Source organism: Petaurus breviceps, unplaced genomic scaffold, assembly GCF_028583685.1.
Source record: "Petaurus breviceps papuanus isolate PSGF00001 unplaced genomic scaffold, PetGlider_PUasm1.0 172, whole genome shotgun sequence".
NCBI lineage: Eukaryota > Metazoa > Chordata > Mammalia > Diprotodontia > Petauridae > Petaurus > Petaurus breviceps.
In genome coordinates this window covers 310237-325129 of record NW_027185755.1, presented here as the reverse complement: position 1 = coordinate 325129, position 14893 = coordinate 310237, and the positions used below count along the sequence as shown (strand labels likewise).

Sequence of the window (14893 nt, the reverse complement as noted above, 5' to 3'; positions counted from 1 at the left end):
TTTTGTCTTGATAAGAATTTCTGAACCAGATCGCTCATTCCAATAAACAGAAATGTCTGTTCCTCTTTTTTTTTTTTAATAAAAGGACTGGCTAGTCAATCAATAGAAAATGATTGTCAGAATAAAAACACAAAATATGTGTAACTCATTTTAGATAACAGATCAGATCTTCAAACTGTGGTCACAAAGTCACCAAATGTTAAATCTAAAAGAGACTTTAGAAATTGCCCATACCAGGGAGTTTTGAGAGAGAGAGAGTGTGTGTGTGTGTGTGTGTGTGTATGTGTGTGTGTGTGTGTGTGTGTTTGTGCACCCTGGACCCTTACAGCAATCCAGTGAGACTAGTGAACCCTTTCATAGAATACTGTTTTTAAGTAATTGAAGGAAATGTTCAATTTCAGTTATAGGTTAGTGAAAATAAGGATGTAACTTCTTTTCCTAAATTCATGGATCTGCTGAAATCCATCCCATGTTAAGAACACCTGATCCTAACTAATCCCTTCATTTTACAAAGGAGGAAACTGAGGCCCAGAAAGGACAGGTGACTTGTTCAGGGTCATACAGCTAGTAAGTGGCAGAACCAGAATGTGAACCAAGGTCTTTTGAGCCCAAACCAAGAATTTTTTTGAACATTAGGAGGTGTGGTGGCAGTGATGATATAGTTATAAACAAGCTATCTACTTCTTTTCCCAGGATCTTCTGTTAAGGGTTCGATTTGAAATAGTTGCCCTTTTCTTTCTTCCCTTGGGCAATTGGGTAGAAAGTTTTATTTTTCTTGATTATACTCCATCTTTATTTCCATAGCATTTAACTACTGGGTACTCTACTTCTATTTCACTTGAAACCTAGAGAGAGATTGAGGAATAGAGGGCTGGCGCAGTTCTACTTCTAGTCCTTCTGCAGCCCTGCATATTATGAGTCAACCAAGGCTGAGGAGTAACATTTTGATTTGATAATTTGACTTTCCATTGGCCAGTGCCTTTCTATTCTACACCTAAGCCAAATAGAAGGCATCATAAACTGAGGGGTGGGGGGGAGGATGTTTTTGTTTTTTAAATAAAACTACTATTATTTATGCCATTTCATCCTTTATACAAAGGACAGAAGCCTTCCAAGTCTACAGTCTCGTGCTGGATTAGAGGTTACATCTGAGTCATATTCGGCTACAGGGACTAATCTACCTCAGAGAATCTGGCCTCATTCAACCAGGGCTGCTACTGGTTCCTGGGCAGAGAAAGCTCTGACTCCAACAGAAGAAACTTGTAAGGTGGCTACCTCTGCATATTTTCCCTAAGTTTATAGGACTGATAAAACTTTTAGCAGTAGTGAAAGGACATTCCATAGTGCTATCTTAAAGCAAATTATTATTTCTCAGACTTTTTCTCCTCATACAGTGATTTTGTATTGTAACCACTATATTTCCTGAATATTATGTTTTAGTGATTTGCCAGAGAAATGGCACTTCACAACTTTGAACTAATTAGGAATTTCATTCTGTTTCATCTTCCAGGACAGTGTTATGAGGGTGATTGTTAACTACTTTTTAGTTTCTTTGTTCAGAGTAGGGTGGGGCAGAACAAATTCCTTTGGGATTTTAGGCTGATTCTGGAGGGAAAGAAAACTTTAATGATGGCATTGGTAGATTATAGTTTAAGGGAGATAAAAAGAAATTAATAGATAGAGTATACTTCAAGTTATTTTTGTGGGGGTATATTCACACCCATACATCAAAATTACATGGCCCCTCTTCTCCCCCCCATCCTAAAATTTTGCTTTCAAGAGCATACATAATTACCTACAGTACTTACACTTTTTATTTGTGCCCAGAGGAAACATGAAATGGGGAAAGACCTTGTTTCCCTTCCAAGCATTGTCCTTTGAGTCTGAAGACCTGGGATTAAATTCTGGCTCTGTCACTTTCAAGATGTATGACCTTAGGCAAGTTACTTCCCTTTTGAGCCTTAGTTTTCTCCTTTGTAAAATGGGGATAATAATACTTGTCCTGCTTCCAACCTCTCAAAGTGATTGTGGTATTCAGATGTGGTGTACATGAACATTTTTTGAAAATAGCAATGCACTTAGTAAATATAAGGTATGATATTATTCAATCTTCCTTTGGGGGGGGTAAGTAAGCTTAAAAAAATAGTAATTTTAGACAGAGTGGGCATTAAATGATTCTATCTATCCTCAACATACATTATGGGAGCATAGACTCAAATTTAGAATTGGAAAAGACAATAGAAATCTGAAGAGACAGGTTAAAGAAATTGGGACTTCTTTTGATTGTTCATATTATCTGCCCCCACTGCCCCTTTCCATTAGTAAACATAATGAAGAGTTGATTGATTTAATTTCCTCTTGCTTTCAGTGGAATCATTTTAGACAATTTGTATATAAGGTGGAGGTTTTCACTAGAGTTGTAGAATTTCCGTATTGACACTGATTGTAGAAGCTCTATTTTTCTTCCCATTTGCTGTCAACTCAGCCATCTCCAGGTACCAGCATATCAGTTAATAATTCAGTAAACATTTATGTGCTAGAAAGTAGGGATACAAAAATTAAAGTTTCTCCTCTTAAGGAGCCTATATTTTACTAGACCAATAGACTGCCTTCATTTCATTGGTATGGTTCTGCTTTAGTGATAGAAATAGTTATTTTTAGATTTCAGTTGGCTTTAACCTTCATTCTGGCTTAGCTGAAGGAAGAGCTCAGATGTTTTCATAAGCACAGAGGTCCAATAACATTTTTGCTGTAGATCAAGAACTACCTAAACTGCCTTTAATTTCAGAGCTATCTCATTTTAGTCCATACTTGTGAAATGATTGGTCAGAATTTGTTTTGGTTCAAGTAATTTGACAGTCTATACTGAATACTTCCTGTGAGATCTTGTGGAGAGGATATGAAAGGAGTATTAGATATTTTTCCTTTGTATTAGGGAAGTACTCATCTACTTGGGAGGATTAAGCAGGCTGTCTCGGCAAGCACCCCAGCATCCTGAGGGTGGCTGCCAACATAAGTTCTTAGATCTGCTTTTCTAAAGGAAAGCAACTCAAAATGGGTTAACAAGCTTACTTTAATCAATCAAACATATATCGTTTACCTAGCTCAGGGGAAAAAGTTCAGCACCCCGAACTTCAGAGTATATAGACAGAAGTTACAAGACAGAGAAACACATCCATACCAAATCACAGTTACCAGAGAGGGAAGCATCAACATCTGGGTTTTCAAAGCCAGGGGGCTCTCAATGGCTGCCCAGAGTCTCATCTGTAAAATCTCACAACAGTTCTCAAAGTGAGCCCCAAAGCAAAGCCTCACATCAGGGATTATAGCCTTCTCCTGGGTCAGAGAATGTAACCACCCTCTTGACCAACTGCCCAGTCACACAGCATCAAGGTGTTGGCATTCCTGAAAACCAAGCCTCCTGCCACAGGCTCCATGTGACCACATTCAGCCTATTAGGGGGCAGAGTATATTTTCAAATCAAGGAAGGTTCTCCAAGTCTCTTAAGCCTATCAGAAGACTTAGGGGCAGGGAAGATCTTTAAATTTGCATTTCCATTACACAGGCACACAAGAAGTAATTAGTGAACTATTAGAGACAGTATATTTCAGTATTTTAAAAGATTTGTATTTTGATCTATATCTAGATATATAAATATATATACTACTTCCACTGGTGCATATTACAGTCTTTTCATGCCTTAGTTTTGTTAATTGCTATGGTCAAAACTCCAGTCACTTGGAGTTAGACCTTCCTGTGATGACCTTTCCCAGATTTATCTGGGCTAGGCTGGAACAGTACCATCACCATTTCACCCTTTTCAACTTGCTTTATGATCTGCTGAAGTGTGGGCTTCCATGGAATGCCCTGAAGAACTCATACCATCTCCACGTAGGGGTGTGCTGGTAAATGTTTAACAGCCAGATGCCTCTTCACCCATGTACATACTTAAATTATTAGAATTTTTCTCTTTACTTTTTAAAGTCCAAATAATCAACAAAATAATACATCAAGCTCATGCTGACAATTTAGCACTTGAATGCTAGCTTCCTCCACACTATCCTAGAGCATTAAGGGAGGCCTTTAGTGATAGGAAGATAGTATGTAACTCTTAAATTATGTGTGAGAATATAAGATAAAGGAGAGATCACCAACAGCTATTAGCAAGGAGTATACCTTCACTGGGCCTTAAAAGATAAGTAGAATTTATAGGGAGGTGTTGTAGGTTTTTGAATTGAGAATTAAAGTGAATCCAGCAATGCTTAAGTAGGATGATTGACATAGTGAGAAACTGGAATCAGGAAGTTGAGTTAGAAAGATGTTGACTTCTTATTCCAGGCATAAGACACTGTGTGTTTGGATTAGGTATAATTGGGGGAAAGATATTTTGAAGGACGAATCTAGTTAACAGGGCTTAATTGGTTAAAGGGGATGAAGAAGGGTGGTAAACTGATTTCTAGCCTGATTTGTTGGAGACAATAGTGGTGCTATTTATAGAAACTAGGGATTTAGGAGGGATCCCCACCATGTGGGAAATAGGATGACTTAAGTTTGGAACACATTCGATTTTTGAGGTGATGGACAGGATAACCAGAAAGAAACCCTGTAGGCCTAGATCTGTGACTTGAACTGAGTTGAGAAAACTAAAGATAAAGATCTGGATAAAGATGAAGATTTAGAAGCATAGAACTGATAGTTGGAATCATGAAAATAGATAAAACTATATTACTCTGTTTAGAGAACAAAAGGGCTGAAGAATGAAACTCGGAGAATCACTATATTTAAGGGATGGCAGGAGCAGTCCAAAAAGTACAGAGTTGGCATGTTACATCATAAACTAGTAGAACAGAGATTTTGAAGAAGCTCAGAAAGGGACTTTATCCTTTCATTTTACAATTGAGGAAACAAATCTCAAAAGGTGAAGTGACTTGTCTGGGTCACATATTGAGTTACAGAAGCAGCACTACAAACACAGACCTTTGATTCTATTAGAGAATGAGAGAAGTAAATGTAAAGGGGCGTTGGTTTTTGTTTTGTTTTGTTTTGCAATAAAGAGATCACTAATTACCTTTAAGAGAGAAGTTTTTTCTTTTTTGGAGAGGCAGTTGGGATTAAGTGACTTGCCCAAGGTCACAGGGCTAGTTTTTGTGTTGTGTCTGAGGCTGAATTTGAATTTGGGTCCTCCTGACTCCAGGGCCGGGGTGCTCTATTCACTGCACCACCTAGCCGCCCTGAGTGAGAAGTTTTACTAGATATGTCAGACAAGTGAAATTAGAGGAGATTAAGGGGTGAGGAAATGGAAATCTTAATGGCTCGTTGGAGGTATGTGACTGAAAGGAAGGAGAAAAATAGGAAAGTGGCTTTAATGAGTACTTTTCCAAGTCAGAAGAGAGATCTGTGCTTACCTCTTTGAAGAAGGAGATACTGAATCTACTGTAGAGAGAGATCAATGTTAGGTGTGGTAAAGATCAAAGGGATGGGATGGAGAGCATCTTTTTATTCCTTGATGTTCGCTCCTCCCTTACCTTCTGCCACGTGACATTTAACATTTACATAGTTCTTTTATTCCTCTGACTAATTCTTCTCAGTCTGCTTCACTACCTTCTCCATTTTGCTCTATTTAAATGTGATTGCCTCTCATGACTCTGTCCTTGGCCTATATACACACCGACACAGCAGCAGATTCATTGTCATTGTTTTGGTTATCACCTCACACAGTTTAATCCTTGGAAGTGACCTCGGAGACCAATTCAGTTCAATTACCTGAATCCTCCTATAGCATACCTGCCAAGTGGTCATCCAGCTTTTTGCTTAGGCATCTCCTGTGAATGGGATCCCCAAAACCTAAACACTTTTAGAACGGTGTTTGTTGTTAGGAAGTTTATCCCTGTATCAAGTCCAAATTTGATTCTTTTCAGCTTCTACCTAGTGCTTCTGATTTTGCACTCGGGGAAGCAAACAGAGCAAATCTCTAATCTCTCTTCTACACAAAGGACTTTTAAATACTTAAGTACTTATTATGTTCTGTTTCCTACTTCTCATCCTTCCCTCCTCCCTAAGTCTTCTCTTATCCAGGCTGAACAGCTTCAGTTCCTCTAACTATTATTTATATGGTATGAATTCAAGGCCTTTCACAGTTCTTATTGACCTCCTGAGTAGCTACTATGTCCTTCCAAAATATATCCAGACCTGAATGCTCTAGCTGGGGTCTGACCAGGGCAAAATGGGGCTATTCCCTCCCTGTTTTGGATATTGTTCCTCTGTCACTGCTACCCAAGGTTTGATTAGTTTTCTTTGATGCCATATCACAGTATACTCATCAAGCTTGCAGTCCACTAAAACCGCCACATCTTTTTCAGACTGCTCTTTAGACAGGCCTTTCCCTCCCATCTTATGTTTGTGAAGTTGCATTTTAATTTTTTTGTTTTATATTTGTCTTGTTATATTTCCAGCAGCTTAGCATAGTGGATAGAGAGCTAACTTTGGAATTAGGAATGTCATGGGCAGATCAATTACAACTGTTGATTTTCTTGGGAAGTTGAAGTTTCTTTCCCAAGAATTTCCTACAGCGATAAAAGCACAGGTCCAGACCAGAATTAAAAATTTTGTCTTATTTGATTTGGTGTATTCTTGTAATTTATCAAGATCTTTTTCTGTCCTGACTCTGTCCTTGATTGTAGCTACCCTTTCCAGTTTTGTGTTGATCTACAGATTTGATCAGTATGCCATCTACACTTTTATCCAGGTCATTAATAAAAATGTCAAATAGCATAAGGCCAAGCACAGATCTTTGAGCCACTCTACTGAAGACCTTCTGGGTTGAACCATTAATAACTCTAATTTGGGTTTGACCTTTCAGCCAGTTCTGAATCTTAATTGTAGTATCATCAAGGGAGGGATGGGTAAATTGTGGTAGTAATGTTTTATTGTATTTAAAAACATAAAAAAAATTAAATTCTTTGTTCATGGGCTTATAGTTTGCTGACCTGATAGCCCATATCTCCTCATCTTTTCCATAAAAACAGCATAAGAGACTGAAAAATGTTAACCCAAATCTTGGTAAGTTCCGTCTATAGCATTGCCCTGATCTTCAAATTTAATAGCCTTGTCAGAAAAAAAAAAAAGGAAATGTGTTTAGTCTGGCATGACTTTTTCTTGATGAATCTATATTTGTCATTTCATCATTCCTTCCTTTTCTATATATTCATAGAATATTCCTTAAAAAACTTCCTAGATGACTGCAGTGGATAGAGTTCTAGACAGTTCAAATTCTGCTACAGGCACTTACTAGCTGTCTGACCATGGACAAATTATTTAATCTTACTCAGCCTCAGTTTCCCTCCCAGGGTTGTTGTGAAGTTAATGATAATTGTAAAGTGCTTTGCAATTCTTAAAGCACTGTGTAAATACTAGGTGGTGTTAACATATTCTAGAGTTGCTAGAAGTCTCTTAACAGGTTCTACTAATATTGAGCATGAATTCTGTTAGCTATTTTTGTTCTGTCCTTCTCAACTTGAAGATCATTTTTCATGGCAAAGAAAACAGAAGTAAAATAGGAAATGAGCAGCTCTTATCATTGGCTGTCATTGTTTCATCCACTCTGCATAATGGTCCTAGATATTATTTGATTCCCATTTTTTTAGACCTTTAAAAAAAACCTGGACAGCTGCAGTCATCTTAGTTTGACCAAAGTGGAGTTCCTTTTCCCCAGCTAAACTTATCCTTCCCCTAGGAAGATCCCTTGACCTTCCATTTTTGTTGCTGTAGTTGTCTTCCCTGTAAGATTTTACCAGACTCTTAATCTCGAATCATCTTCAGGTCTCCTAGATATAACTTCATTCTCTACCTTCAATCAGATGCTAAATTATGTTCCACAGTACACAATATCTCACTAGTCTTGCTTCAGATCATTATCCCTCACCTGAATTATTGAAATAGTAACTGATCATTTTGTCTATAATGTTCACTTTTTCCTATCCATTTTTATGCTGCAACCTTAATAATCTTCCTGTTGTATTATTCCTTTATTCAAACAAAAAGTAAGATTAGGGCAGTGTTCTCAATTACCTACTAAATAAAATGTCAGCATGTTATCTTGACATTAATTATCGTCCACAGTGTCGTTCTGCTCCTCCTTTATAGCTTCAATTCCTACTATTTTACGTTCAAATCAAAATGCATTGCCTTCTCTTTTCTTTGGAACTTTGATCCTCCTTTGTTATTTCTGCATATTGAAATTGATTCCTTCTATGTCTCAGCTCAGATTCTATCTCCTCCATGAAACTGTCCCTAGATAAAAATAATCTCTTCCTTTTCATATTTCTATAGTACTTTGTTTATCTCTCTTTTGCACTTAGAAAAGTTTGTTTTGTGTTTACAATCGTGAACACATCTCATTCACCCTTCTCTACAAAGGGTAAAGTCTGTGCTCTAATTTTTAATGCATCTTTATGTTCCCTTAACCTTTCACTTGGTAGGCATTTAACAAATGTGTGTGTGTATGTGTGTGTGTGGCCATATATAACATATAAATTTTTTTTATATATATAACACAAATGTTTATAAAGGACTCAATTTAACTATACTAGCTTTAGAGAAGAGGAAATACTTGTTGGAGACACAGAATAAGAGAAAAGGGTAAAGATGGAGAGCTTATGTAGATTGCCTGAATGTTCTTTGGAAAATAGAATGTAAGATAATACCTTGACCAGGTGGGCATTGGGAAGGGGCTGGAACTGTGGGTTTGAACAGAATGTCATCACTGTTCACTGGTTTCTTGTATAAAAAATAAAACCAGGTGTCTTTGAACATATACTTGGTAAAAAGTAGTTTATGCAAATGGAAAATTATACAAAGTACCAGTTGAAATAACAATACAGCTGAAATACTGTGTTTTTGCAAATAACAAATGCACAGTACAGGTTGCATATTTGCTTCGTAAAGTTAGTACATATATTTTAGTGGTTTTACAGGACTTCTCAGATCTAGTTCCTCTTTGAGTGCTGGGGTTGCTTGATTTTTGACTTTGTTTCCCCAGCAGCTGGCACAGGGCCTTGTAAATATTAAGTACTAAATAAATTCTTGTTGACTGGTTCATGCTATCTCCAAAGTCTGGAGTCTCTACTCAGTGCTGAATATTATTCCCTCCCCCCCCCTCCCCATCCCTTTCACCCATGTATTACCTATTCTTTTCTGTCCTTGCTTCCTTCCTGTGCCTTTTCCTTACCCTTTTAGTCAATTATTCTAGCCCCTCCAAAGTTGTGCGTATCATTTTTTGACTATATAGGAAGATACTGTGAGATCAAAGTTTTTTAAAGGACTATGTTTTTTTCAAGATTATTTAAATGAAGTTAATATAAGTTTGAGTTTGCTTTGAGACTCATGAGCTAAAGAATAATAAAATATTAGTAGCTAGCTATCCAACACAGCTTCATCTTAGACATAAGGAAACTGATTTGCCAAAGGATGCACAGCTAAGAGAACATAGATGAGTGTCAATCACTACATATTTATTAATTGCTTACTCTGTGCTAGGCACTGTGCTAAGCTCTTGGGAATATAAAGAAAAAGTTATTCTTTGTTCTCAAGGAACTCAAAACAATATGCAAACAACTGTGTACAAAGAAGCCACATACTCTAAATTGGAGGTATTCAACAGAAGGAAGGCACTAGCATTAAGGGGACTTGAGAGAAGGACTTCTTATAGAAGGTAGGATTTTAAGCTGGGATTTGAAAGAAGCCAAGAAGCAGATGAGGGAGAGAATTCCAGGCATGGGAGAAAGCCAGAGAAAATGCCTGCAGTTTGAAGGTGGAATGTCTTACATGAAAAACAGCACAAGAGGCCACTGACATTGCATTGCACATTACATGGAGTTAAAAATGGTGGAGGGCTTAAGTATAAGAAGATTGGAAAAGTAGGAGTGGGACAAATGAGTTAAATGTCAAACAGACATATATTATTATGTTTGATTCTGAAGGTAATAGGGAGCCACTGGAGTTCATTGAATGGACAGACCTGAGCTTTTAAGGAAGATCATTTTTGCCACTGGATACTGTCATTTTTCATTCCTTCGGAATAGGCTAAAATAATACAAAATTTAATAGGGACAAATATAGGGACATAGGGTTTAAAAATCAACTTCCCTTTTTTTTTTTTTTTTTTTAAGCAATCGGGATTAAGTAACTTGCTCAAGGTTACATGGCCAGTTATTTCTGGGTGTGGTGCTGAGTGTCTGAGCCCGGGATTCGATCTCCAGGTCATCCTGACACTGGAGCCGGTGCTCTTACTCGCTGTGCTACCTGGCTGCCCCTAAAAATCAACTTCTTAAGTGTACAGGTGATTGGTCATGTGAAAATTATCCAGGAGTTTTGATGGACTGCAAATTGAGTGAGTTAACAATGAAACACAGCCCTCAAAGAAGCTTATCTTTATATGAGGCTACATTGATAGAGACAGTGACCAGAACAAGGTAGGCAGTGATTCTATTACATTCTGCCCTGGTCAGGTATAAAGTAGGGGATTTACACTGAACTAAGGATTAGGTTGAAAAAGGAAAGAACCATCAGAAATCTTGGCCTAAATAACAGAGTATATTGAAAAGAAAACTAGATTTCAGCCAAAAGGACCTTTAAATTCCAACTTTTCTCTTTCTAACACTGGTCCCTTTACCTCTCTGGGCCTCTGTTTCCTCATCTATAAAATGAGAGGGTTGGCTTAAATGACTTTTTTTTTTTTGGAGGGCAATTGGGGTAAAATGACTTGCCCAAAGTCATATGGCTAGTAAGTGTGTCAAGTGTCTGAGATTGCATTTGAATTCAGGTAGGTCCTCCTGACTCCAGGGCCAGTGCTCTATTCACTGCACCACCTAGCCGCCCCTTAAATGACTTTTTAAGATCCTCTCTAGTTTTAATTCTTACAAAGTATTATTTTTGGTGCCATATTTTAGGAAGAACATTGACCAAATGGTATGTATCCAGAGGAGGTTGACTCATATGGTAAAGGCACTAGGGTGTATTCCATGGGAGGAACAGTTTAAAATAAATAGGCTAAGGATTTTTAACCTGGAAAAAAGAAAAATGAGAGAATACAAATTATGTCTTAAGTATTTGATGGACTTTCATGTGGAAAGAAAGATTATATTTATTCAGTTTGATCTCAAAGGATAGAACAAGTAATAATAGGGGAGAAGTCTCTTAGATTTCAGTTTAATATAAAGAAACATTTCCTAGGAGGCCAGAGCTGCTGCCCAAAGGTGGAATGGACTGCTTTGAGAGGAGATAAGGACTTTAGTCTTAATTGGATATCTTGATACAGAGATTGCTTGTCCACTTCTTTGATATGTTATAGAGCACCTCTATGGTCAGGGATAGGTTGGACTAGATGACTTTTTGAGATCTCTTCTAGCACTGCAATTGTGATTCTGTGAAGATTAAAGTATAGTACTTTGTATCCCTGAAGAAGAGGTAGCCAGCATTTTTCTTTGACAAGTAGGACTTCTGTTGCTGACAGTTATGGTATTAATATGACAGCTTGTTTTTCATGCCCTATATTAATAGCCCCAGTTGACCAGTCTTACATAGAAATCTGTTTGAAGTATGTTTAATGGTGAATTTTTTTTTTGTAATGTCACATACATTGATAGGTCAGAGATGGGAAAAAGAGATGGGATGATCTTGTAGTATGAATGAAAGAGATAATGGGATAGATAGCCTGCATTGATATCTATTATATTTTTTAAAGGATTTGGGAAGGCTTTCTACATATTAAAAAGGTCTACTGTGGAGGATATATGGAAGAATATGGACAAGAATCTGTCACAGGATGGCAAAGCATGAATGGATTTTAATCTGTACCATTGAAGTGAGTGGTGATGTCAGTGAGATCAGGAAGTTGTTGAAGTAATGAAGAAAATTAAAAAGAGGAGTTTTCCTGCAGGGCTAGTTATCAGTGATCTGTCTCATTGTGTTCAGTATTATATATTCAGCATGCTAGAATGTATAGTTTGGGAATTCTGTTGGATTAAGATGCCTCATGTTTTCTTTAGATCATATGTTTATTCAAAGTGAGTGTTGAAGTCAAATGGGAAAGTTGCTGTGTTTTAAGGTTTTATGGCTACAGTATCATTTCATTCCTCACAAATGAGACCTGATAAGAGTCCTGGCAGAGTAATTTGCTTGAATATCTAAAAGTTCAGCTTTCTTCTTGCTCCTAAATTAAGTGTTTGACCAAAATATGGTAGATGATACTTTAGTTACCTCACTGGAACATCAACTCTAAAAGGTTGTCACAAAGTACAAGAGTACTTTGTGTTTGGGTACTTAATAAATATTTATTTCAGTGAATTCAAACTCTGGGACTAGACTTTTTTGAGAAAAGTTTCTTTTGTCAGGGATTTAAAAATATAATTTCAAAAATCTTATTAGGCCAATTTCATTGTTGACTTAGTGTCTTAATTCTAAGATCTGGGGTCAGAATAAGGAAATTTGTGTTCTGCTCTCATTTAGTGTCTTGTGGCAATTAATTAGACTACAAGAAGTAATCTACTTTAATATATTTGATAAATTTTATTTTTGGTTCTGGAATTTAATACTTTGTACCAAAGGCAAGACCCATAGTTCTGACCTGCTGAGTAGATTTTCATGACTTGACTGAGACTATGGGATCCCCACTTTATTAAGAATACACCAGGAGCAAGTATTCTTTGCCTTTTATACAGCCTGCTGGCATTGCAGAGGTAGTGATATTTTGGTCATAGGCAAAGTGATTTTGAAAATAGTTACTTTCATATGTTCAACCTCTTAGGGTAATATTCCATTTAGCAAAAATAATATAATTTATGAATATAATGGTGATTAATCTTTATTATGTAAATATTCTCTAGATAGGTTTAAAAAAAGGTGTTTTTTTTTAATCTATGCTTTTGTAAACTAGATGCAGAAATGTTTGATTGTGACAATCATCCTTTGATCTGTTGGTTGAAATTCTGAATATAATTTTAATAATTATGCAGTGTAAGTGTAGGTCTTGATAGTATAGTTGGTTATAATTCATTTTAGGATTCAAATGAATTATTAGGGCAAGTCTGTTTTACCATCTGTTGTGCTTTTATTTCAGAGGTCAGCTGATGGTTCAAGTCCAGAAGATGGAGAAGGTGAGGAAATCTGCCAGATATTGGCTGTGTTAGTATCTGTAAAAAGGGTCAACTATATATATACATATATATACACACACACACACACACACACACACACACACACACACACACATACATATATGTTGTGTGTGTGTGTGTGTGTGTGTGTATAGATATCCTTTTTCCCATTATTCTCTGCAGATTCTGACCGAGAAGATGGAAATTACTGTCCTCCTTTGAAACGGGAAAGGACTTCTTCATTAACTCAGTTTCCTCCATCACAGTCAGGTAAAAATTGTATCACTATCCCAGAAAATGAAAGAAGTTTATATTTTTTTTGTCATGTCACCTGTACCTTTCCACCCCGTCCCAACCCACCCCACCCCAAATCCCACAATATAATAGCCATGATTCATTTGCTACCCAAATAGTGGATAAGCCAGTAAAGAATGAATCTAAGACCTAACTAACATCAGAAATGAAGATAGTTTGGTATTACAGTTTTTCCTTAAGTATAATGCTAAATGTTGTCTATCTGGTGTGTTATTAAATAACAGACATGGAACAGGATGATTTTCCCAAACCCTCCCTTAGAAACTGAGAAGTAATAACCTCTTATGAATGGCTGGTCTACATTGGAGAAGTTGGGGTGGGAAGGAATTATCTAATTCCTAAGGGACAGCTTTGTTGATCACACTAAGTCACACAGTCCAATGTCATAGTTTTTAAGTAAAGGCTGATCAACCTAGATACAAACATAGGCTTTGGACATTGTTAATGAAATCGGTAACCAGAACATGGTGGGGAGGGTAACAAAGGCAGCCCTGTGTAAGCAAAGAACACTGCATCTGGAGTTTTAAAATGTGGATTCATCTCCCAGATCTACTACTTCCTATCACCTATGTGACTTGGGACAGAATGCTTCTAGGGCACCTAACTTTTTCCTCTACAAATTGAGTGTTGATGATCTTCAAGATGAGCTATTCAACTTCAGATCCTGTAAGCTTATCAATAGTATTTTTGAGCTCACTATGAAATGCAAGTAGCAATATGCATAGGATAAGAATAAGGTCCCTATCCTTGAACTTATAGTTTAATTGAAAAGATAAGACTTAGACACAAAAAGTTAAATATTATAACAAAGATCACAATCCAGTATATAAAATGCCATACTCCTCAGTTATGTCTTGGGGTTCCATGGAAGGAAAAATCACTCTTAATGAAGTATATACACGAACTGAATCTTACAGGATGGGATATATATATAGAGAGAGAGAGAGAGGGAGAGGAGGGAAGAGGTCATTGCCAGGTGGAGGACATGTCATGTGCAAAACAAAAGGCACAGGAGACAAGGATCAAAGTCTGATTGGAATGAAGGGACTTGGAAGGAAAGTACTGTGAGATATGATTGACTGAAAAGTCAGAATTGAGATCACCTTGAGGAGAGCTTGAATGCTAAGTAAAAAAGTTTGGACTTTATCCTGTAGCAGGGTGGCAGCCATTGAAGTTTGAATTAAATTATGTCAGATGGTTTGGTTTCTCTCTTTTCCTTCCCTCCACCAGTTCATTTTTAATACCATTTTATCTGTCACCATTACACTGTGCTCTACATCTGTGGCTTGTTAAATGCTTAGACAGTATTTTCTTAGAATTTTTATGTTACCTATATGAAGATTTATTCCTGCTTATACAGATTTCATATATAAACTCTATCATTAGTTGTTAGGATGTAATTTTTCAGTTTCTTTCTATTTACCTAA

The 14893-nt window shown here is 36.9% G+C and overlaps 1 protein-coding gene across 16 annotated transcripts in view; it reads left to right on the top strand.

Annotated features, from left to right (window-relative positions):
- RANBP3 (RAN binding protein 3) overlaps positions 1-14893 on the top strand; it is a 138221-nt gene that overhangs the window by 71567 nt on the left and 51761 nt on the right. For 8 of the 16 annotated variants that reach the window (XM_069082849.1, XM_069082856.1, XM_069082848.1 and 5 more), the window contains 3 exons: positions 1100-1267; positions 13115-13151; positions 13335-13421. In XM_069082849.1, coding sequence (XP_068938950.1) covers positions 1100-1267; positions 13115-13151; positions 13335-13421 — 292 coding nt within the window. The remainder of the gene's footprint in view (positions 1-1099; positions 1268-13114; positions 13152-13334; positions 13422-14893) is intronic. The other 8 variants (XM_069082860.1, XM_069082863.1, XM_069082862.1 and 5 more) reach the window with 1 other exon arrangement.